This window comes from Melospiza georgiana, chromosome W (genome assembly GCF_028018845.1).
Source record: "Melospiza georgiana isolate bMelGeo1 chromosome W, bMelGeo1.pri, whole genome shotgun sequence".
In the NCBI taxonomy this organism is placed as follows: Eukaryota; Metazoa; Chordata; class Aves; order Passeriformes; family Passerellidae; genus Melospiza; species Melospiza georgiana.
In genome coordinates, this window is record NC_080464.1 from 9,685,973 (window position 1) to 9,711,796 (window position 25,824).

The 25,824-nt window shown below is 41.0% G+C and overlaps 1 protein-coding gene across 1 annotated transcript in view; it reads right to left on the bottom strand.

Moving 5' to 3' along the window:
- Positions 1-25,824, bottom strand: part of LOC131095403 (mothers against decapentaplegic homolog 2-like) — a 93,993-nt gene that overhangs the window by 27,328 nt on the left and 40,841 nt on the right. Inside the window, exons 3-9 of the mRNA XM_058043097.1 lie at positions 10,269-10,462; positions 9,640-9,774; positions 6,567-6,641; positions 5,071-5,124; positions 3,782-3,994; positions 1,536-1,673; positions 1,231-1,375 (exon numbers count right to left, since the gene is read on the bottom strand). Coding sequence (XP_057899080.1) covers positions 1,231-1,375; positions 1,536-1,673; positions 3,782-3,994; positions 5,071-5,124; positions 6,567-6,641; positions 9,640-9,774; positions 10,269-10,462 — 954 coding nt within the window. The remainder of the gene's footprint in view (positions 1-1,230; positions 1,376-1,535; positions 1,674-3,781; positions 3,995-5,070; positions 5,125-6,566; positions 6,642-9,639; positions 9,775-10,268; positions 10,463-25,824) is intronic.

Consider the following 25,824-nt stretch of genomic DNA (forward strand, 5'->3'; position numbering starts at 1 on the left):
GGGAAGTCTGTAACTCTCAAGTATCTCAGCCAATGGGGAAAGAGAAGGGAAATGCGGCCGGGAAATTAGGATAAAAAGGAGGGTGCGTCCTCTAAAAATTTGAGAGATCCCAGGGGAACACCCCATGGCCTCTCCCTTTATTCGAATAAAGTAAAAGGACTCCTCTGTCTCCTTTTTGGACATAAACCTCTGCTGTTTGTGGATTAATTTTCCTGACAAATGCAATAGTTCTTTAAACTTGAACTACATTTTTTTTTTTTGCGTATCTCTTACTAACAAAGAGGTACCAATTTATTCCCTTACTCAATTTTCTCATTTCATCTAATTATACTTCTACAAAATTGGCTTAATTTATCTGAGAAGCCTCCCCCCACATAATGACGCTGCTATTTACATGTGTATATTTCAAGAGCAGATAAAAGAAACAAATCCCCAAGATTCACAGTGGAACCGACACACCATTATTGAACTTCAGAAATTGTATGGATTTTTAAAAAGTCATTATGTATTACAATAGGGTATTGATATGTCAAACTTCATTCTTTCAGGGAACAATTTCTAGAGACATTTAAGGAATTTGTTTAAATAAAGAATATAATTGGAATCTATTCAAAAAGCAGATAAAAGGCTATTTTTTCCACTCAAAACAAGTTTTAGCTGTTTTACTACATAAACACAGTCATCTTACTCCCACAAAGTTTTTTCCAAGTTCCAAAATATTTGTCAACCCTTAAATGCATGTTCTCCAACTGTTTCATTCTGCAGAATGCACTCCAAATTACTTCAGTTCTTTCTGTAAGATACTGTCAACTGCATCCCTCACCACAACCTAATGAACTCATTATACTCCACACAGAACAGGACAGAGACCAAAATTACTGTACATCTAACAAACAGCAAATAATCTCTCTGCACAAACTGTGAAACTTCCAGATATTGTCAGTGATTTTACCATAATAAGCAAGCAAGCAGAACCAAGTGAAGAAACAACTTTGACAACATTCCTTGCTCAACAGCTGACTATAATACTAAAATCAATTTCTGGTCTTTATAACTTAAAAACTCAATAGCTGAGGAGGGAGAAAAAGGAAAATATGGGGTTCAACTTGCAGACAGCATGTCTACAGTAGCACTAAGAAGCCTGTAGGTACAGCTTTCAAACCAGACAGAAATAGTGGATTAACAAAAGAAGAAAAATTAACTTTCAAATGAAAACTTAAAGTTTTTTACCTGTATTCAGCTCCCCATCCTTTAACAAAACTCATTCTTATGGTACACATTCTAGTAAGCTGATAAACTGCTTCAAAACCTTGATTCACAGATTGAGCCAGAAGAGCAGCAAATTCTTGGTTATTAAAGATTTTTAGGTTGCATCCTATAAAGAAAAAAAGTCCAAAGAATACAATCAATCAGTGAATATTTGTGTTTGCTACACAGAAACCCAAAACTATGAAGAAACTATGAAAAGGAAATCAAATGTCCAATGAATACATTCACTGAATAGTTTTACACAATACCTTTGGTAAGCTACTAACCTGGTGGAATTTTGCACACAGTTGCAGGATGCCAGCCATATCTTTGATTACAGTTGGGGCTCTGAACAAAAATTGCGCTATCACTTAAGCACTCAGCAAAAACTTCTCCACCAATGTAATAGAGACGTACACCCCTTCCTGTAGCAAAATTCAAAAGAACTTTAGTTATGATATGACCCAAGAAGATTAACAAACAAGAGAGGATTTTGTTTCAGAGAAGGCCACAGTTTTTCTTTATAACAGAAACAGAAATAAATAATCTACAGGACAACACTGCTGAGCTGACAGCTGTAGCGGGAGCAGAACACAATTAACTTGCATTTTTCCTCCCACGAACTCAAAATAGTTGAAGGAGAAGCAGAATAATTTTTGGTCAAGAGTGAGATAGAATTTTCTAGCCATGTAATGGCTTATAACCCAATCAAAATTAGAAAGCAGTGTTGATTACAAATAATTTTTTAGTTAAAGAAATACCAGAATCAAAAATATTAAGTTTAACAGAGTTAAAACTTGTGCTAGTATTAAAGTTTTGTATATGAAGGAGCACAAACCACTATGGCAAAAAAGGAAAACACAGTGTACCACTTCAACACTCTTTGCTTACATGCACCCATACAATTTCACAACCCACTGTATACCCCTTTCTCTGTAGTACTTGAGCAAAATCAACAGGACTTCATTCAGCCCTATTACAAAAACTCTAAGAAATATTATTGTTCACTTTTAAATTGTGGTTTTGTTCTCTCTCTCAGAGTGGTAAAAAACTTGTATGGCTTATTTCTAGCAGAAGATAAGTAATGTACAATTGAGCTCTCAAAGAAAGCTATTTATAATTAACAGGTTCTTTAAAGGCCATAGTTCCTATTTCCCCTTTAAAACAATTTTTCAAACAAAATGTGAATTGGTTTATTAAAAAAAGTAAGAGTTCCTTACATTTTTGCTTTTCCTCATCACTGGTCATTTTGATTAGTTAGCACAGGTATAGCCGGGGCTTCTGCACATCTAAATTTTTATTAGACAAGCCTTTGGATTTGGCATAGAGGCAATCAGAAGGTTCTATTAAAGAAGTTGAAATTTTTACTACAAATCAAACCAAAAAACCTAATGAATACTGCTAAATAAAAGAATTCAGGAAAAAAAAGGCTAGTTTATTGAAGAACCTAAAGCAAAGACACTGCATTGTTGTTGGAATTTTGGAGGACACAAGACAGATGATGGACTTTGGACCTTATTAGCATGAGATTTGATAAACAAAATTCCTTGGCAAAAGCAAACAGCACTTTGAAAATTAGATCTAGATTGCAAGAAGATTAAATCAGGCAGGTTTACCGGAAAAAGAAAATCTCATTAAGCTCTGCAAGCAAGAGATGTTGTAATATGTGTAAGTTTGTGATTGTGATTTTAACCTAATCATTGTACTTCACATTACTAGTCTCCCTAAAACAGTATATAAGTGTTTGTATCCCACAATAAATCAGATTCTGATCACCGAACCAGTCTTCCCCGTCTCTCTTCATCAATGAAACATTGTAGAAAACAATATTCTTTACTAACCATTACAAAGAAAATCTTAATAATGTCAAAAGAGCATGTTATCTTAACTGCAGCTTTTCTCATTTCAGAAAAGCATTCAAGTACTACCAATGTTCATGCTGCATTTTATAAATTAGAATAAACTAAGCAACATGCTAATATTTTGCAATTAAAGCTTAATTTCAATTATAAGCAACTCCGAATATAAATGCTACCTAGGGCAGAGCAGTCCAATGAGGAGCCTGAAAGCCAAAAATCTGCCCCTTGGGATACTTTGGTGCGTCAACTCTTTCCAGAAGGCAGAGAACAGCAACATGAGCAACAGAAACCCCTACAGTTGAGTGGCTTCCTTCTGTGCTGCTTGCATCCTGACAGTTGTGTGACTGCTGCTGCCATCAGCTTAGTGACTACTGATTGAGGAAAGGGAGATCCTTTCAGCTGTAGCCATCACTACATTTCTTCCCAATTGCAACAGGCTGTGGTAACAGAAGCAGCTATATTTCTCCTCAATTTCAGAAGCAGCGACCTCTCTATTTTTCCACTTCTGTCCTTAGCAAGAGAGATCAAGCTCCTCTTTGCAAGCCCCAAGGGAGAAGTTCTATGGCTGGCTGCACAAGGGGGAAAGGAACCCAAAACACAGATCTGCCCATCCTACCTAGGTCATTCCAGATAATTTAACGTCTAAAATGAAATTAAAGATCAGAAATCTTTACCTATGTGTCGCCTTGTCATTTCCACTGTAGCATTCCTGTTTACATTGGAAAGCAAACCTAGACAAAATCGTTCTGAATTTGATGGATCTGTAAAGCCATCTACAGTCAGAGAAGGCTGGGATGCGTGGAAGGTTTCTCCCACTCTCTGATTCAATTCATAATATGCTATTGAACACCAAAACGCAGGCTCCGAGTAAGTAACTGGTTGCAAGTCTATAAAAAAAGAAATAAAACAAGCTTAATGCAGAATTCGAGGCTGAAAAGAAATCTATCTGCCCTGCTATTTGTCTCTCCCAGAAACAACAGCTGTTAGTCTCTGCAAATTATATTTTACTTGCTGTCATTTTTACCTACTCCAGTAAACATAATGGAATTTAGATTTTCACACAAAGGAAGAAGGAGGGGAAGAGGGAGTGTGCGGATTCTTACAGGGGTGATCTAATCTGACCACAGCCCATTTAGTTCAGTACTTGCATTTTGCTTGGCAAAAATCTAATGCTGCTATGAATGCCAGATGTTGAGACATTTCTGTTGCTTTTCTATAACTTACAAACATTTTGACAATGTTAAAGAAAAGATTAAACTATCAAACACTGAACCACACAAAGGGAAAAATATTAATATGAAAATTATATTTTCTTATATTACACTAGATCTTATACCATCTCTATCTAAAAGCAGTTCCAAGGTCCTTTTACTCTCCCCTACGAGAGCTCAATATCTTCCCTGTGCATCTTCAACTTTTCCTGAGCTGCTTGCCCTTTTTACCTACCCTCATTACTTACTAAGCATTCTAAACAGCATTTTTCTGTCATCATTCCTTAAACAAACCCAGGGGAATCTGATCTTCCTGAGGCATTTATACAAATACACAGCAATGGCACCTCATCAAAGCAGGTGGACAACTAATGTGGGAGCAATGATTGTGTTGCGGTTACAGGTGAAACAGTACATGAGAAGAGTAGCAGAACATATATACAAGGGAATCAGCAAGTCTGGGCAGCACTATGTATTGGCTAACATCCTTTAAACTAGTTTTTAAACACTAGTCCTGCACACACAACCATATTATTCTTTCTCTTTGCTAGGAACTCAACAGTTACAGAAATAGAGTAGTAGTTAAGAAGTTATTTACCCAGCCCTATCATGTTTATCATCAGGAAGCCAACCCAATAGTCTCCTCCTAATACAGTTCTTAATTTTTTTAAGTACGTTTTCAGTTTAAATGTAATATATACATAAAGAAGAGTCATCACACAGAGAAACAATTACAAGAATTTCCAGCTTACCCAGGCTATGATTAACTGGAGAAAGACTACTAGGAGACAGCTCTGCTGGAGATCCTGTTGAAGCAATACAGATTGTTTGAGAGCAAATGACTCTCATTATTTCAGATAAGTAGGAATAACCATTATCTAGATATAGTTTTACATTGAAATTCTTCAGAATAAGAAACCTCAGAAATACTAAGACCACTTTTCCAGCATATCACACACTTATTGTGAGTTAAGATTGCATTTAATTTTCCAGACTCATGGGACCCTACCCCACCTCATAAACCTAATTAACATCTTAGTGTTGTATTTGGCAGAACTTTCACTTCATGCACAATCTGTGAACATAACTTTATGTATGTGCTTGTCACAGAATCATAGAATGGTTTGGATTGGAAGGGTCCTTCAAGATCATCTAATTCCAATCCCCCTGCCATGGGCAGAGACACCTTCCACTAGACCAGGTTACTTAAAGCCCCATCCAACCTGGCCTTGAACACTTCCAGGGATGGGGCAGACACAGCTTCTCTGGACAACCTGTGCCAGTACCTCACCACCTTCACAGGAAAGAATTTCTTCCCAATATCCCATCTAACTCTACTCTCTATCAGTCTGAAGCCATTCCCCCTTGTCCTATCACTCCATGCCCTTGTCCAAAGTCCCTCTCCAGCTCTCCTGTAGCCCCTTTGGGTACTGGAAGGTGCCCTAAGGTCTCCCTGGAGACTTCTCTTCTCCAAGCTGGACAACCCCAACTCTCTCAGTCTGTCTTCATAAGAGAGGTGCTTCAGCCCAGTAAGAAGGTAGTGACTTCTTCTCAAATTCAGTGGAAAAAAAGCTAAGAAAAAGTGGACGAGACAAGCAAGATATTGCCTCTATTCTGAAAGGAGAGGGTTTATCTCTAGAAGAACAACTTGGATTTCCTCATTTGAGATTATTCTTTCCTGGAAGGAGGAAGGAAAAAGTTTAGAAAAACATGAACTCCTCAACACAATTTGTGCATTTGTAGACAAAATACTAAGAGGCTTTGCACAGAATCATTCCTACAATGATTGCTGATATCAGGCTTTTTAAATTAAGGTAGCCATTATCACATAGTGGGGAAATATTGCAATTCTTTTGGAAACTGGTGCAGTTGATTCCAACTAACTGAAAAAGATTGCTAACATATCTGTAACTTGTTTAGGCCAACAGACATGTTGCTTCAACGAACCTGTTTCCAGAAGGTAAAGTTGGAGATGGTTAAAACAAATCAGCTATTAAAATTTGATGATGACTTAATTAGATCTGTATGTTTTTATTATAAAACAAATGTAATGTACTTAATATGGCACAGAATGTTTTAAAAGCATTCCCCTAACAAAATATTAATTTGTTCACTAAGACTGAAAGTGATATTTTAAACAGAAAACACCAGGTTGTACAGAGGAAAACTGCCATCATCTTTTAGCCTGAATTCATGTTGCTATGCAGAGGGATCACAGCTAGTGATCCCAAGTTTTGAAAGTAGTTACCTGTATCCATGCTTTGGTTTAACTGCTGGTCATTTGTTTCTCCATCTTCACTGATATATCCTGGAGGTGGTGTTTCTGTCAAAAAAAAACAAAACAACAAAACACCTAATGGTTCAGTGACTGAGGAAATTTGTACAATTTAGCATTTTGAGTTTTTGTTCTCAAGTCCTCATGAGCTTAATTCAATACCTAAATACTTTATTAGAATGTCATTTTGCCATCCCTTTCTCCTTCCAGTAGGTCTTCAAACACATTACTTGCCTTGTCTATGCAAAATGTATAATCTCTTTTATGCCAGTCAACTGTTCAAATGTGTTAATACTTGTCTTTTCCATTTAAGACAAGACTCTTTCACTAGAATAAGTAACAGTTTTGTAATTGTGATCAACAGCTTTCACATTTAGTAGAATTACAAATAAAAAACCCCCCACATCTGGTGACTTGCACAAAAAAAAATCACGTGAGCTGTCTTAATTTACTATAACCATCAGGTCAGATACCCTCCCATGCCTTATAGATTTGAAGGTTACTTTTCAGTTAAATTCCCAAATCCATTTTCCTTCATTATCTAAAAATTTCACTCAATAATAACTATATTATTTAACTAGTTACACTGCACAAGCTCTATTATCATTATTACTTCCAAGCTCTATTAAAACAATCATCTATTCTTTTAACTAGCTTTCTTTAAAGATGGAGTTTCAGTAACCAAAGCAAACTCAGAAACAAGTTTGAAGCATTCTGATACTAGAAACTTTGCCTAATTCAACAGAAATATCTTCAAAATCCAGAAGAGTATGCATGTTCCTTTTCTCCATTCAAAAGATACTTTGTAATCCAGATAAGTTAACCAACTGCCTTTCAGGAAATAATTTTCTTTGAACTGGGCAAATATCTTTTCCTATATGGAGTTGGACTTCAATGATCCTTGTTGGTCCCTTCCAACTCAGGATATTCTATGATTCTATATATTAAAGGCAAAACCTGGATTGCTTTAGTGAAAGTGTTTGAAGATAACTATGTCTACAATCACCTTAGAATTGTCTCTGAGACATCTGAGGGATTAAGTACATTTAATTACATTACTGCCAAACAGCAGAAATTAAGAGCTTTTTGCCCAAGAATTAAAATCAAATTATATCAAATATCATGTCTGAGATTTACAGCAATATATTAAGGTCAGAAGGAAGTCAGCGACAGGAAATTAGATTAAGTCAGTTGATTAAAAAAAATTAACCAAAAGAATTATCCTTGGTTCACTCTGTAAAACTAGTGAGCTAAATATAGATGTGACAAAATTCAAACGAGAATTTAAAAGGACGATTAAAGGAAATCTTCACTATCAAGAATTATGATAACAAAAATCATACTAATTTTGAACATTTTTATTGAATTCATTGTGATAAAGTGGACTCCACCCTTCTCCAAATCGTTCATTATAAAGGCCACAGCCATGGTAAAAGGTCAATTACCATTTCTAATCCAACTCACACTTCCTGTTTCCAGTTGCTAATCTAGAGTCTTTGGCATAGATTATTTTCCATAACTAATCTCTGTCTGAATAGAGACTTCCTCCATGTAGTAGTATTAATGGAACATACAGCCCCAAGAGCCATCCTGCACCTTCACGACTGCCATCTTCCCAGCTGTAAGTGAAACCAACCTCTCTGTAGACCATGTACTGAGACAGTATTGTGGTGCAAAGCTACCACAGTCTTAGTTTGGCCTGCTGCTAAAGAAAATGGTTCTCTGAAGCAGGCTGTCAAGACACACAAGATTTATCAGAACCTAGCTAAGTGTTCAAGATTAAGTCAGCCAGGTCAAATAAAGTAAGATGCCATTAATATAACAGGAGGGTGTCAGTGACAAAGATAAGGATGCAAGGTGCGGTTAGCTGCATAGTCATTTGAAAATCATGTGAATACCCACAATCACCTTGAACATACTTCCTGCAAGTAACTACCTAGCTGCTTTAGCTCATTTCCATAGCACTGGATTTGCAAATGGTAGCTTTCCAGTAAGTTGTTAGGAAATGGTATCAAAAGCCCTCAGATGGAGTCAAAAAAGGCATGCATCAGTTAGGAAAGCAGCATCAATTTCTATCCCCTTAAATTGCTCTTTAAAGATCTGCTGTGCCTAGGTGACAACAAACATGGCCCAGATTAAACAGATGAGAACAAATTTATTACATTTTTAATGCCATTTCAATTCTTGGATGCATTTAAACAAAACACAAACAATAACCTGTTTAAGACACATAGATACAATTTCTATATTACACATATTTGAGTTTCAAGTAATTTTATTCTTCAAGAGAGTCTAGATCTGAATTTTCAGCTTGTTCATAACATAGCTGCATTAAACATTTATGAGAAAGCTTCAGCTTTACTTGGTTTTACACTCCAGGCAACTTCCTAAAGGGATAGGAAACACAAAATTGGGGCAGGAAACAAAGTTCACTGATTTTATGTTTCAGTAACAGTACCAGGTTTTGGGTGCACTGTAGCAGGGTAGTCTTGGGATGGGGAAGGGGCAAAGAAGGGGAAGAAGGAATTTTTTGATTTCAATATTGTTAGGTTGCTCTTTCATACTAAAAAGACAAAACTGTGCACACCATAGTAACAAACACACAAAGCAGACCTTGATCAATTGTGGACTACAGATCAAAACACTAAGTCACTCATTTGCAACTTAAAGTTTTCTCCACAAACTACATCTGGTGAGACTGAGTAGTAAACTGCTTCTCAATCTCCAACACACAGCATTTGGCAACCCCTATATGCTTGTAAAACAGATTAAAAGCATAAGACAAAGGTCTGTTTTTCACTCATTAGCATTCTGAATCTTAAATAAGCTACTGAAACCAAGTAAGCAATATCATTTCACACAGGATTGTGTTCTGCAAACAGCAATGTTCAGGTATTTCCATTGGAACTAATACACAAAATCAACTAGATCTAACTTATTGGCACATCTTGCAATTAATTTGATCACTTAGGAGCATAAAATTATCATCTTTGTTTCAGCGGCACAGTGTCAAACATACTGTTTACAGTGAAAGTTAAAAAAATACCTGGTATGTAATTGCTCTGTGGTTCAATTCCAGCTGGAAAGTTAGTGTTTTCAGGAATGGAATGGGTATAGTCATCAAGAGGTGGCAGTTCTGTTAGAATCTCAGTGTGCCGTGGCACTAGTACAGGAGGCAAGACTGGAAAAGCAAAATTCAAAGCATTGGTAAGACCCTCAAAATGCACGCTTCTGTGAGCTAAAAGGAAAAAATATCTATCTAAACCATCTAACAATATCTTCAGATATTTTGAAATTTTCTGAATCTCTGTACTGCTAGTATTATGATTGCACTGATAGTGGTAGAAACAGATTCCTGAAGTGCCTCTTGACTAAGACTATTCCACAGTAGCAAAGGTGAATCATCTCTGTTCTCCTTTTAAGTCTGGGCCATATTTAGCCATCTGGAAACTACTAGAGGTCCCGGAAATGTTTATCGGAGTAAAGATATCTCCACATTCATAAAGATTTTTCAGTAACTTTACTATTAAAAACTATCAGGGGTGGTTTTCGCAAAAGCTGTATCTCTAAGAATCTTGAACTTTTGGCAAGAGAAAGCATTTTTCTCTTTTTCACTTATAACATGCTGATCAAGCGCATACAGATGCTATACAAAGTCAGAAATAGTCTTCCTACCTGGTGTCTCCACCCTCTGGTAGTGGTAAGGGTTTACACATACTTCATCTTTTTTAAGATTAAAAGCATATTCACAGTTTTCAATTGCTTTAAGTTCATGGTGACTGTGAAGATCTGGCCAACGCCACAAACGACAGTAAATAACATGTGGTAATCCTTTACGATGAGATACCTGTAGACGGCCATCGAGAGATCTGGAGGGAAAAGATGTTAAAAAGTTTTTACAGAATGCATGCTCTTAGCCACTTAAGCAAGAGTATACACACATGGGATGGGTAGTTTAATGATTTTCAGAATTCAGTGGATTGATACTGCTAGTGACATTTATACTCTTGTTGAAAAGCTTCAAATGTGATAAAAATGATCATATCAGTAGTCTCTTAACTTGTATTTGGGTTGCTCTAATCATTGGCAGTTAAATTTAGAATTCATTAAAAGCCACTTTACCTCCAACCAAGTATTTAGGATGATTGCTTCATATATTTTTTTAAATGCAGAAGAGAGTTGTTAAAAAAAAAAAAAAATCACACACTTAATAGTCCCTTCCACTACTAAACCTCAAAGCTTTGCTGTGGCATAGATGCTTTATGGCTTTAAGAATTCCCAAAGGACTGCAAATAAGCCTATAAGCAGTCAGCTGCTCAAGTGATCCACATGGCAGTATAACTGCAATGTAAAAAGCATGAATGCACATCTTTTAAGGACTGTACAGTTTATCTTCTTGACTTCATCTGCCTTATTACCAACTGAAATAATTTTGCTAGTTTTAAGACAGACTGCATATGCTTACACAAATGCAGATGTTTATGATTGTTATGGGATGGGAGACAAACCTCAATACAGAAATCAAGTAATATGACATGAAAAAATAAAGACCCTGTTTAGAATTTGCCTGCCATTAACTACTGAAGAATTTATAAACAATTCTTTAGTAGCTCATATCTGAGCCAATTAGCAAGATTTAACTGAAAGCTTTTGACATCCAAAGCAGTTAAAATACTTTGCAAGATTAGGCCTAAAGAATCAAGCTTCCCAACTTCATTAATATAAATACCAAATCATATTAGAGCTTGCATTTAACAAGTCATCCCATTCTTTCAATAGCACTGTCATGAAAAATCAATATTGCAGAATTAGAATTTCATTGGTCAAAACATCAGCTGATAACACTTGGATTTCTACACTGGCAAGCAAATATCTTAAAATGCTGTACCATGAGAGGCCTAGGAAGCATTTTAGTCTATTTTACAGCTAAAGCATCCCATTACAGACCCTCCAAAGCAAATCCCTCCCACAAGATTTCTATGATGCAAGAGGGCAGAATATTCACCTGGTTTGTTCAGAGAAGCTGTAAAGGCCTGTTGTATCCCACTGATCTATCGTGTTTGGTGTACTCAGTCCCCAAATTTCTGAACAAGTGCTGTGCATAATAAATTAAAAACAAAAACAAAAAATAGATATGAATATGGAACATGGTTATTCAAAACACTATGGTGTCAAACATGGAAAAACATACAGAATACTTCCTTTCACATAGAAGATAGAGCATTGTTTGACTTGCATTTAGAATGACATCGCATGCTGTATTTTCTATATGAAGGAGGCTATCAAAATGGAACAAGTGATTCAAGGTAAATGATAAATGTTTTTAAAAGTTGAACAAGTTCTCTGCTTTTAAGAAGCCAGTACAGTTGTAACGTCACTTAAAACAGGCTAAATTTCTTCAGCCTAGCTCTTAAAAAATTCTGTTTTAAAGGGTAGTTTCTGGGTTTGTTTCTTGGGGGGGTTTTGTTTGTTTTTAAACATAAGCTTCCCTAAGACTTCAAACAAATGCCATGTATATCTGAAACTGAACGTCACAATCTAACTTTCAGGTACCATCACTTAAGCACTAATCTCATTCTCCATGCACATACTAACTTGCTGCTTTCCCCAAAAGAGGAAAATTCAGACTTTAAAGAAAAGCACATCATAGCTAATACTTTTCACTGTTTTCTGTACTCTCCTTGATTAAAGAACTAAATATTCTTTTCCACAGTATACAAAACACAGAATGTTTAACACAGTTTTACAGTATAGCATTTTATGATTCAGCTACTGGATAACAAACCTTTAATTGCTAAATCAAGAAGAAGGAAAAGAGAGACAACAATTTTTTTGCCAAACTGGTTCAAGGACAAGATCACAACAGTAAAGAAAAAGGAGCCTTCAGTCAGAGGCACAAACTAAAGGCAACATCAGATTTAAACAAAGCAAGAAAAGAGCATGGGTTTGTAAACAGAAAGCAGACTCAGAAGCATAAATCCAGCTCAGCTCTATCACAGACTTGCTCTGTGATCACTAAAAATGGACAGTTTATTTTTATACAAGTGACATACAACTAGACTTCGCACCTCAGAAATTATGATAATTTGGTTCAAAAGCAACTTACATCTCTATTTCCTAATTACAGAGCCTGAAGTTTGACTGTCTGCTACAGTCTCTAAAATAAATAGCCTCTGAAAAGTTGCAACAGAAAGAAAAGAATCCAAGTTCACCAAACTCCTGGTTTTAAATATAGGTGTTGCAATTTAAACTACTAAACTTAGCTGATACAGTCACAAGTTTGGATTGAGTGCTTAAGGGATGAGAAGTAGGTATTTTTATTTCCCTTCTCTACACAGGGAAAATTCAGTAGTGTTATGAAACAAGAAGACATAAACATAAGTGTGGGCTACTGATGAAGGGACTTAATGGTTCTTGTCCCCTTCTTGCCTGTCCCAAACACCTCACTTTTAGTGCCATTCCAGGGAGGCTGAAATGTTCATGCAATTGAGCAGCAACCCAAATCAATCAACTGGCTATCTGACCACAGAACATACATGGCAGACTCTATACAGAAGTTGCTAAATATAATTTTCTTCTTCTTCAGTCTCAGAAAGCAGAACTGTAAAGGAGCTTAAAAAGCACCAAGTTCAGTTGATAGCCTTCTCTTTATCTGAAGTGGTAGCACTAGAGAAATGGCAAATAAAACCTGAAATGCAAATAGCATAATGCTTGTCAAAGCCCACATTATACAGAAATCATTACAGAATGGTGTTGGACATTCAACTTGCTTATTTGTGAAATATTACATTGAGCCACTAACATTTCCACTGAATCTTTCATATCTTTTAGGATCTACAGCCACTAAGAAGTTTGCCAACTCCACATTCAAGGCAATCACCTCCATTTGGTTTTTTTCCTGCATCCTATAATCACAAGCATTTCTTCCATTTAATCTGTCTACCCCTACATTTTCTGAGGCATTTGTAGTGCTGGAGCTGTGACTGAAACAAAAAAATAATTTTAGTAAACCATGACAGTACCCCATTTATCTGTTTTAAAGTAGGAGATTAAAGTTTTCAAATTATAGAATTGTTATGCAAAATCTTCCCTATAGATATGAGCCTGACATTTGTTTTAACTCACATTTTCACTGAAAGATTAAACAAGAAAAACGCAACAAAAAATATGATCAGGTTTTCACTTGAACTGGAGAAGTTACTTAGCACAGGGACACAAACACCTTTATACCAGCCTAACATTTACAGGACTTACTACCTTGACTTACTAATTTTGCCAGGAGGGTAGAAAAGAGGTGCAGAATTTGCTTTGAGAGCTACACCAAGCTATCAAAACAAGACTTAGAGAAGTAAGAAATGACCACTAGATTTAGAGAATCCTATTTTCTCACAACAAATGGGCAAATGCCAATGCATTAACATTGCTCATGGCTGCTTGTGTAAAATTTGCCTGAGAAAACAGGTTGAAGTCTGCAGATTAAAGATCTGTACCTTGTATAGCAAATTAGTATTTGTTTGTGTGATTGGAGTTTTTTGTGGGGCTTTTTTTGGTTCATCACAGGTGAAGCTCCTGTGAAGACACTGTCCCATTACACTCCACTGATACTAACTTTGAGAAAAGGATCAATGAATTGATGGATGAAAGAACAGAATCCTTCCTCTCATACCAGTTTTCTTTCTGATACACCTAAGGTTCAAGAACAGCTGGGAGGGAAACATGCCAAACCTTTGGAACTAGTTCAGAGAGGGTCTCAAAGACAACAGTAATAGGAAAGCCTGATTTGACAAGCTTAGGTGTAATATAGATGAAACAAAGCTATTAAAAAAGTTCACTGGCTTACATACAATATTGTATTCAGCACAGACAGTTCCTAACAAGTCTGCCAAATTCCACCTTGGACTTCTGGTGGGCAGTCTTTGGCCTGTTTAGGACATTTATTGACAGAGTACCTGGGGAGTCAGTCCTGAAACGCAAAGGTGTCCAGGAAGGCTAGATATGCTTTAAAAAGGAATTGTTAAATACTCAGGAGCAGGTTGTCCCCATGTGTAGAGAGACAAGCTGTCAGGGAAAGACCAGCCTGGTTAAACAGAAAATTTAGGCTGGAACTTAGGGGAAAAAAAATCTATCATCTCTGGAAGGAGAGACAGATAACTTGGAAGGACTATAAGGATGTCACAAGGGACATATATAGGGAAAAGATGAGAAGGACAAAAGATCAACAAGAACTTGATTTGACCGCTGCAGTTAAAGACCAAAAAAGTTTCTATAAATACATTTGCAGCAAAAGGAGGGTCAAGGAGAATCTCCATTTATTGAATGCAGAGGGTAGTGTAGTGTAGTGTAGTGTAGTGTCAGGGTATTGAGTCAAGGGGTCAGCTGGAAATATATTTAGGATAATTGAAAACTGTAGATGAGTCGAGGGGCCAGCTAGGAATACAATTGAGATAGTAGAAGATTGCATATTTTAGTTAAGATTTTAAAATTAGTTAAGAAGCTAAGTTGGTAATATAGGTGGCAAGAATCAAGTACCTGAGTTAAAGAGTAACAAATGCATTAGGAAAGAGAAGCTAGGAGTGACAGGGATAGATGTAGCAATTGTGAAGGAGCAGAGACCATAGAAATACCTTGCCTTAAGAATAATCTAACAGTTAGGAGAGGCTTGGACCATGACCAGCAGATCAAAAAGTCCTGCCAACTGGCCATAGGTGAAGAGTTCACCATGAGGAAGATGGCTTTCTTCCTCCCATACCCCCACTCCCTTATTTCAAAATCCCACAGACCCAATTAAGGGAGTACAGTTGCACAGCAGTAATGTCTATTTCAGCTGATTAAAATACAAAGTGAGCAGGTAATGATTATGTATTATGTGTCCTTAGAAACCACTTGGATATGTAAAACCTTTTCTGCATAAATAGAGAGCAGGAGTCTGCGACTCCTTGCACATGTATTTGGAAATGATTCCACATGTGTCCAGTGTGCTGCAATAAATACTCTTCTTTTCAACTTTAATTAGTTGAAGAGTCATATGTCTGTGCATCAGTATGAAGAAAAGGCAGAGGTATTTGATGGCTTCTTTGCCTCAGTCTTTAATATCAAGACAAGTTGTCCTCAGGATAACCAGCTCCCTGAGCTGGAAGGTAGAGATCAGGAGCTGGATGAAGGCCCCATAATCCAAGAGAAGATGGTTAGTGACCTGCTATGCCAATTAGATACCCAAGGGTCTATGGGCCCAGAGGGGATCCACCCCAGAGTAATGAGGAAACTGGCAAAAGAACTTGCCAAACCACTCTCAATCATATACCAGCAATCCTGGTTAACCAGAGAAGTTCCAGCTAATTGGAAATTAGTAAATGTAATGTCCATCTACAAGAAGACTTGGAGGGATGATCCAGGGAACTACAGGCCTGTCAGCCTTACTTTGGTGCCAGGCAAAGTTATGGATGATCCTGAGTGCCACTACATGGCACATGCAGGACAATGAGTGGATCAGGCCCTGGCCAACATGGATTTACAAAAGGAAGGTTCTGCTTGACCAACCTGATCTCCTTTGTCCTGAGTAACCCAAAATGTTATTGTATTCCATATCTATCTGTGCCCAAAATTGTTACTGTCTCTTTAAGACCCTGCAATGCAATGGTGGGGCAGGGGTTGCCCAGGGCTTTTAAAAGTTGGAGCATGCAGGGAGCCCTCTCTCTCTTGCCATTTTGGCTCTCTCTCTCTCTTTCACCTTGCCTTTGCTCAAGGCAAAGGCTCCCTTTTGTGGTTTATTTTCTGTTTCTCTCTGGCATCTGGAGGGGGTTGTTTCAGGCAGGTTACTGGACTCACAAAAGTAGCAACTCAAGAAGCTGCATTTCATGATCAAAAACTCTTTCAGAGTAAAATTTGCAACACCTGTCAGCAGTGCAAAGTCTAAGCTGGTCTGGGGTTGGGCTGCCATGCATGAGTGCCTGAGAGTCCATTTTCTTCCCCCCCCCCTATGAAAGTGGAGACCCAAGACAGCAGTGCCACCTCCAGCAAAGTCCAGCAGGTGGCAGGCAGCAAGAAGCAGTAACACTGACCCTCACAAACATCAGCAATTCCCATCTTCCACTAAACTGCTTCATAAGCTCCTACTTTCCTGTTTGGTTTTTTTTCTTTTCCAGGAGAAAGGGTGCACTGAGTGGGGTTAGTCTGCCATCTCCCTTTTGTCTCACAGACAACACAGGCACCTGAAGAGCATGCCATCTTGGAGGGAGAGCTGCCACTGTCTTTTCCCTTTGTCTCTCTACACACGTGGCGAGCACCCTCTTGGGGAAGGAGACACTTTGCCATTTTGGGTTTCTCTGTTCACAGGGAGTCTGTGGGATTTCAGCAACTTTGTAACTAGTGTCTACAACTTATTTTTTGCTTGTTGATGTTTCAGTTTTTAGTAAACTTATTTTTTCACTTATATCTACTTGTATTAGTTTCTTCTTATTGGTGGGAAAGGATTCATTAAAACTAAAGAGGTAACTCATTTGCATCCACCTTAAATTGTCTTAAACTAAGACACCTTCTATGACAAAGTGACCCACTTAGTAGATGAGGGAAAGGCTGTGGATGTAGCCTATTTAGAGTTCAATAAAGCATCTGACACCATCTCCCACAGCACCCTCTTAGAAAAACTGGCTGCTTGTGGCTTGCATGGGTGGACTCTTAGATGGGTAAAAAAACAGCTGGATGGACAGGCCCAGAAAGTTATGGTATATGGAGCTAAATCCAGTTGGTGGCCAGTCACTAGCTGTGTTCCCCAGGGCTCAGTTTTGGGGGTGGTCCTGTTTAACATGTTTATTGATGATCTGGACAAAGGGGTCAAGTGAATCCTCAGTAAATTTGCAGACAATACCAAGTTGGGTGGGAGTGCTGATCTGCTCAAGGATAGGAAGACTGCAGTGACATCTGGATAGACTCAATCAATGGGCAGAGGACAACTGCATAAAGTTCAATAAGACCAAGTGCTGGGTCCTGCACCTGAGTCACAGGAACCCCATGCAGCGCTACAGGCTGAGGGAAGAGTGGCTTGAGGTCTGTTTGGCAGAAAGGGACCAGAGGGTGCTGGTTGACACATGGGTCAATATGAACCAGCGGTGTGGCCAAGAAGGCCTATGGCATGCTGGCCTGTATCAGAAATAGTGTAAGCATCAGGACTAGGGCAGTGATCATCCCCCTGTACTTGGCACTGGTGAGGCTGCACCTTGATTACTGCGTTCAGTTTTGGGCCCCTCACTTCAAAAAGGACATTGAGGTGCTGGAGCATGTCTAGAGAAGGGCAACAAGTCTCATGAAGGGTCTAGAAAACATGTCTTATGAGGAATGACTGAGGGAGCTGGGGTTGTTTAGTCTAGAGAAGAGGAGGCTCAGGGGCACCTAACCTCTCTCTACAATTATGTGAAAGGAGGTTGTAGTGAGGTGGGAGCCAGTCTCTTCTGCCATACCTGCAGTGAGAGGACCAGAGGAAATGGCCTTAAGCTGAGACAGGGGAGATTCAGATTAGATATTAGAAAAAAAAAATCACTGTTAGGGTGGTCAGGCATTGGAATAGGTTGCCCAGGGAAGTGGAAGAGTTACCATCCCTGGAGGTGTTCAAGAGACATCCGGATCTGGCACTGGGAGATATAGCTTAGGGGTTACATTGATGGTGCTGGGTGGTGTAAGGACTTAAAAGGCACAGTTGCCCATCTCAAACACTGTCAAGGCCACAGAGAGAACCTGCCAAAAGCCACAGGAACAGGAACTTGAGATAAGCACAGAGGGGAGGAATTTGTGATAGGAAGGTGCTAATTCCAGGCTGGGCAGAGGTGAGATCTGGGTAGCACATACTGGGTAATGCATCTGGACAGAAGCAACTGCTAATACACATATCATCCCAAGTTTTAGGCATGCCATTGTGATCACCCCATAGATACCCAAAACTTGGACTGTGTAAAGTTGGTACCCCCAGAAGAATGACTCTGGGATCCCCACAACAAAGTCCAGGGTGAAGGAGAACTCAGAGGATGCTGTAAGATCCACAGGTGGTGACTGTCTTCTGCTCTCTCCTCTTTTCTCTCCCTCTTTCTACTTCCACTTTGCTCTCCCTCTCCTCATTCATCCCTCTTTGTCTCTCTTCTCTCTCTCCTCCCTTCTCTCCCATTCTCTCTCTCCTCCTTTCTTTCTCACTTCCTTCTCTCTCCCCCTTTCTCTCTCTGTTCTTTCTTTCTCTCCCTTTCTCTCTCTCATGAAAGAACTTTTATTGCTCAAGACTCCACTTGAAGAGGTTCTTCTTTCAGATAATTTGACAGAGGGGGCTCAGAAGCTGGCTATAAACCTAGAACATGCATTCTCCAGAACCCCACAAGGCCTAGAAAAGCTTGTGTTTCCTTCTTGTTAGCTGGTGAGAAAAGTTGCTATTTTGTTAATCACCTCTGTAAGCACATGACAGCGTCCACCCTGCCATTTTATTCCGAAGGTCCCTTGATCTTTCTTTTCTTTTTGGCAAACTCAGTTTTTGTCCTGGTTTAGGGCAAATTTGGTAGAGAATCTCCAAAGGGGGGCCCCTCCAGTAAGCAAACCCACACGGCCCCTCCTGCCAACTGGTTCGGGAAGAATTCCTCAGAGAGAAGTGGAAAGAACCTGTTTATTTAACAGGCACAGCACCTCCCCCACTCAGCACACAAAACGAACAATAACGGATGACAACACTCTTTCACCGCTCTAAAAAGATGACAAATTCAGAAAGTCTCTCTCTTGGGGGTGGTCGCTCTGTTATCAGTCCCTCCGGCGCTGGGGCTGCTGCTGCAGCCACAGGGTGCAAACTCGTGGTGTTCCCAGGTCCCAGTCCGGAGCAGGTTCAAGTTGGTCCAAAAAAAGGAAAGGAGAAACAGTCCAGGAAGAAATTTGGACTGTTTAGCTAAACTAGCTAATGAGCAGAAGCAAGAGCGAGCAGAAGCAAGAGCAAGCAGAAGCAAAGCAGAAGCAAGAGAGAGAGAGAGCAAAGCAAAAAGCAAAAAAGCAAAAGCAGCACTATGTACTGCCCCGTCTCTGTATCCCGCCAGCCATGGGGGAGTAGTATTACAGCGACCTGATGAAGGTCTTCAGGGTGAGAGAAGTGGACGAGAATCTTGGTTCATGATCAGAAGGCTAGATTTATTGATATATGATATATAATACATTATTACTATGCTAAAAGAATAAAGAGAGAAGTTGCAGAAGCTTGCTAAGCTAAGAATTGAATAGGAAAGAATGCATAACAAAGTTCTGTGTCCAGCAGAAAGCAAGGACAAACTCTCCCGTGAGTGGTCAGCGAATCCAAACACTCACAGAAGACCAATGACCACTGCACCTATTGCATTCCACATCAGCAGATAATTATTGTTGACATTTTTCTTCTGGGGCCCCAGCTTCCCAGAAAGGACAAATCCTAAAAGAGAGGATTTTATGAAAAAATGTCTGCGACAGAGTAGCTGATAAGAAACCAAAACAAAACTTTCACTCTTCAGAGCCAGTCTTAAAGGCACAGAACATAGTATCCAGCATAAACAGAACACATGAATGGGGATACAAGCATCATAATGTCACCATAGGACAGTTTTCCAAAGAATCTGAATTTTCTTCCTTTTCTAAAATATTTCTTCTGCCTTATTGCCCCACATGATGTCATTATCAATATATTGTAGATGTTCAGGGGCATTTTCCAGTTCAGTTTGTATCACTCCATGACAAATAGTAGAGCTGTGCTTCCACCCTTGGGTGTATGGCAGGGCTGGAATGGGCTCCATGGCCAAGGTGCATGGGGGTTGGAAGTTGACTCTGCAGGGGCAGCGGTGTAGCCACATTTCTCTTCACAGAGAAAAGCAAGGCACAATTCTTCCCAAGAATATTTCTGGGTTTCACATTCTCTGAACCTCAGAGAAAGGAAAAACAATTGTTATCTTATTTGCTGTGCCCGTGTTTGTGCAAAAGTAGAATGCAATATGGAGATTGTTTACCCAAAGTGATGGTGTTTTGTTTCCTTGGCCTATCAGGGCCAAGTGTGTGTGTGTGAATCAGGACTGTCGGCCAACAGTCACAAGATTCTGTGCAGTTGTGTGCAGAGTTGAGTGCTTGCCAGATTCAGTTTAGATGTAATGTAATATAGTGTAATATAGTATAGAATAATATAGTATAATAAAGTAATTAATTAGCCTTCTGATAAGATGGAGTCAGATGCATCATTCCTTCCTCCGTCAGGGCATTCCCTGCAAACTATAAGTGGTGAACCCCGACGTTGGCTGTAGCCTGGACTGAAGAACCAAGACCCTGAAATTGGGCAGAGTTCGTAGCTGAGGCTGAGCACAGAAGAATCTGCCAAATCTTCCCAGAAAGCTTGTCCAGAGATCTTCGTGGGATGGACGGGAGCAGCCTGTAAGACCCCATGGACCCCGAGCCTGGACACTGCCGCCTGCTTTCCCCGAAGAGGTATTAACCCTTTCCTGCATCTCCCAAGGCAGAGACCTGGTCTTTTCTGGCTGTGTTTGGCCCACTGGCCTTAGAGGCAGGGGTGGGGAAAACTCTTCTGGCAAGCACTGCCCCATTGGGATGGGCTTTGACTTTGGGAAGAGATGTCTGTAGACTTCAGCATTCAATTTTCATGGGTACACAGACTCACTTTGGAATTCTGGAAGCTCAAGATTCGTGACCATGGAATGCTCGTGTCCCAGCAAGAACAAGTTTTTTGACTGGGCAAGAGTCTGTGAGTTCCCCATGGGCATGAATTCCTCCTGGGACCCCTGAGCATGGAATGCCCTGGGTGTTTATCTTATGAGGCACTTCCAATGGACTGGGGAAGTCCACTGGCAGCTGCTGATCTGGGAGCTGCTTTCCAAATTTGTGAGAGGGGAGGACGTTCCCTTGAAGAGCGTTTCTGACTCCAAGGGGGCCTCCGTCAGGGACGTGGGGGGACGCCTCCCCCCGCGCGGGGGCCACCAACTCCCCCCCACCACAGCCAGTGGGAGAGAAGTCTGTTCAAGGACAGTCCCTGCCACTGGCTTGCCCCCCCGCACAGAGTGAGGGCGATGCCTTTGCCCAACGTGCCGGCAGAGCAGTTTTTTTCTGGCCCTCTGGAGCATGTGCAGAAGGAGCCGCCTCCTCCACCCCTCCCAGGGCTGAGAGAGCCGCCCACAACACCGCCCCTTGCTGCTTTGCCCGGGTTGCTAGGCAACACAATCGACAGCAGCTGGAGCACCGAGAGCCTGTCCCCGAGTTGCTAGGCAACGCTCCAGCAGCAGCACAGACTGCGCCGGCGCTGCCCGCCGCCCCGCCTCCAGCACAGCCCATCATGGGCTCAGGCCACGGCGGCCCTGCCCTCGCCCGCCGTGCCGGAGGGGAATGTGGAAGCTGGGGACGATCCCCAATCACCCCCACCGCCTCCCGCCGGCCTGGTTCCCGTTCAGCATGCCTGCTGTGACGCTGAGGACGGTGACCAGCCCACAGAGCTGCCCCGTGTGCCGCCCGCGGCCCCACCTCCGGCGGCGGCTGCTGCGGCGCCCGCGACCAGCCCGCCACCCCTTCCCACAGCAACAGAGGCCGCGCCGGTGTGGGACGTGCCCCCGCCGCGCCTGGCGGTGGTCCCGCCACCTTCAGAGGCTTCGTCCTCTGCATCAGCGTTTACGTCGGAGCCTGTGACTGGCTCGGAGCCCCCCTCCTCCGAGTTCGGACTGTCCCAAGCTGTCTTCCCCTGAGGCAACGGCTGGGACGGCGGAAGGAGACGCCAGCCTGTCCCCCAGGGGAGGTGCAGCTCGACAGCTGTTTGCAGGCGCCTACCGGCTGAACACTTTGAAACTAGGTGTTTTTCTGGGATATGGCATTTTTCGCGGGCCGACTTTCGTTTGGTTGGGGGGGTTCTCGCTGGAGTTTGAGGCACCTGACTCCCTCCGCGCGCGCCAGCAGCACGGGGGAGGTGGTTTCCGGTCCCAAGCCTGGAGGGAATGGGGGTGGTGCCACTGATCAGAGGGCTGGGCAACATTCATTTGTATTGCGGGGGAGAACGGCGTAGCAGGTAGCGGACGGCACTTGTTTGTCCTGGGCAAGTGGGGACCCGAAATCCGTCATGGGGATTCACATTCCTGAAAAAAATTCTCCTTCCCAGCCAGCGGCATGCACCGGTGGTTCTGGGGGGAGAGGGAGAAGGCGTTTGGCCACTCCTGTTGCCGAGACACTTGCAGCATGGTGGGGGCGGGCTGTGAGAAGAAAGACCCCGCCCCGTAGGCCAGGTCTGGGGCTCTCGGCCCTCCCACCGGGGCCTGGGCCCCTGGCCCACCCACCGCCAGGTTTGGGTGCTTTGGCCCCCCCCATCGGGGCCAGGGATTCTGCCCCGCCCAGTGGCGCAGGGTCCAAAAAGCCTCTGCTGCTGCTGGTCTTTAAAAAAGGTGGAATGAGCTACCAGCTCAAAGTACTGGAAAGCCACGAGTCACCCTCGGCCCAAGTGGTTCAATTAAGGGCTGTGGCCAGGGCATTCCAGCAATTTTCTCAATATTGTTTGATAACTCAATGGATTTCTAAATAGTTGATGGTGACTTTCTTTAGCAGTTCTCTGTTTCAGGATTCTGCAGGTCTGTTTCAGAACCAGGAAGGACCTTCAGGGATGTCAAAGAGCAAGATCTCCAGCCAGTGGACCTTCTCCTGAAACTCAGCTATTTGGACATGAAACAATGAGCTTTCTCTGCATGGTTGTTTGGGTTTCTGATATTGTAAACCTTGTTTCAATGATATCATAGAAGTTGATATTCTACAGGTAAGGAATCTCCTTGATCATTCTACATCAGCACTTGATTGAGGTTCTGATTGGTAACAGATAAACTTCTCAAGATGTGTTTGTTCTCTCTTCTGCAGGGGCCCAGCAGAAGAACTGCAAACGCAGTCTCCTTTTCTTTTTATTATAGGAAGAGGGGTGAGATGTAGCCACATTTCTCTTCACAGAGAAAAGCAAGGCACAATTCTTCCCAAGAATATTTCTGGGTTTCACATTCTCTGAACCTCAGAGAAAGGAAAAACAATTGTTATCTTATTTGCTGTGCCTGTGTTTGTGCAAAAGTAGAATGCAATATGGAGATTGTTTACCCAAAGTGATGGTGTTTTGTGTCCTTGGCCTATCAGGGCCAAGTGTGTGTGTGTGAATCAGGACTGTCGGCCAACAGTCACAAGATTCTGTGCAGTTGTGTGCAGAGTTGAGTGCTTGCCAGATTCAGTTTAGATGTAATGTAATATAGTATAGAATAATATAGTATAATAAAGTAATTAATTAGCCTTCTGATAAGATGGAGTCAGATGCATCATTCCTCCCTGCCACGGGGGTCCCTGCAAATTCAATACAGCAGGACCTGCATGTCATTGCCAGGCAGGTCGCCACCAGCAGCAAGAACCACAGAGGGAGCCAAAAAATCATCCTCCAGATCTCTTACTCCTGAAGTCTGCAAGGCTTTAGAGACAATTATGATGCTCTGCAAAATAGACAAACACATCGCTATGTTCCAGATAAACCTTTTTTCCTTGCAGTTTTAGGAGAAACGCTGAGACTGTATGGCCTCATTTTCCAAGAGGACTCCTCTCAGAAAGATCCTTTGTTAATAATCAAATGGATTTTTCTTTCTTGCAGGGCACCAAAGACAATCTTCACATCTTTAGAGATGATATCTTGAATTATTATCAATGGCAGATCTAGGCTTCTTTCTATAGCAGGTCACGAATTTGCAATCATCTATTTACCTATGATTAAAACCTACTTTGAATGGGCCATGCAAAAGTCAGAAGATTTGCTGTATGCCTTGTTAGATTTTCCAGGTGTTTGTTCCATTCATTATCCAGCACGCAAATTGATCAAAGCTAAATTATGCTACAAAGAAAAACCCCTGATCAGTGAAGAACGTTTAGATGCAGTTACTCTTTTCACTGATGGGTCAGGACAAACACACAAGGCAGTAGTTACATGGCAAAATAAAGATACTAAAGCCTGGGAACAAGATGTTCAAAAAGTTGAAGGTTCTCCTCAGATTGTTGAATTGGCAGCAGTTGTAAGAACATTTCAGCTCTTTCCAGAACCTTTTAACCTAGTCACTGATTCAGCATATGTTGCTAATGTTTTAAGAGAATTGAAGGGTCTGTTTTAAAGGATGTTAACAATGACAAGTCGTGTCTTTGGCTTACCTGTCTTTATCAAATTTTGTTTCTCAGATCAGAGCTCATTCTGGTCTCCCAGGATTTATGGCAGAAGGAAATGCACATGCTGATGCATTGGCATTAGCAGAGTCTGGGGAAAGGGTTGCAGCAGACATTGAATATTCCACTTCAGTGCTTCCTGCAGCTACCTTGCCTAACATTACTGAACAAGCTAAATTGAGTCATGCCTTTTTTTTACCAAAATGCACAGGCACTCAAACGAGATTTTCACGTCTCCCTAGAGTAAGCACAAGCCATTGTACGTGCTTGCCCCAACTGCCAGCTTGTCCAATCTATCCCTTCTACAGGAGCAACCAACCCACGGGGGTTGGAAAGTTTACAGAAGTGGCAAACAGATGCCACAAAGTACCCTTCTTTTGGTAAATTTAAAAATATCTGTCTCTATTGATACATTTTCAAAAGCAGTTTTTGCATCTGTACATACAGGAGAAACAGCTAAGCATATTTGCCAGCATTTTTCATAAGCGCTTCCCTCAGTAGGTGTCCCTCAAGAAATCAAAACTGATAATGGTCCCTCATATGCTTCACAAGAATTGGCCACATTTTTAAATGACTGGGGTGTTCACCATACATTTGGTATTCCCTACTCTCCCACAAGTCAGGGAATGGTAGAAAGAACACATCAAACTCTGAAATGCATTTTTAGATCAGCAGAAAGGGGGAAGCACCCAGGACACACCTCAGAGGAGGTTGAATAAGGCTTTGTATGTTTATAATTTTTTCAACAGTTCTGCAGAAGAGCCTGATCCTCTTATTTACAGACATTTCATGAACAACAAAACACCAAAACTGAAAGAGCACCCCCCGGTTTTAATTAAAAATCTAGAATCAGGACAAATAGAAGGACCATATGGTCTTAGAACAGGGGGGAAGGGGTTTGCATGTATTTCTACAGATAAGGGACTCAAGTGGCTGCCAGCAAAAAACGTGAAACCATACCACCCATCAAAGCCCATTGACGCTTCCACATCAGCCAGTGATCCCATGAGTGGAAGCCGAGAAACAGGCACCCAAATGTGAA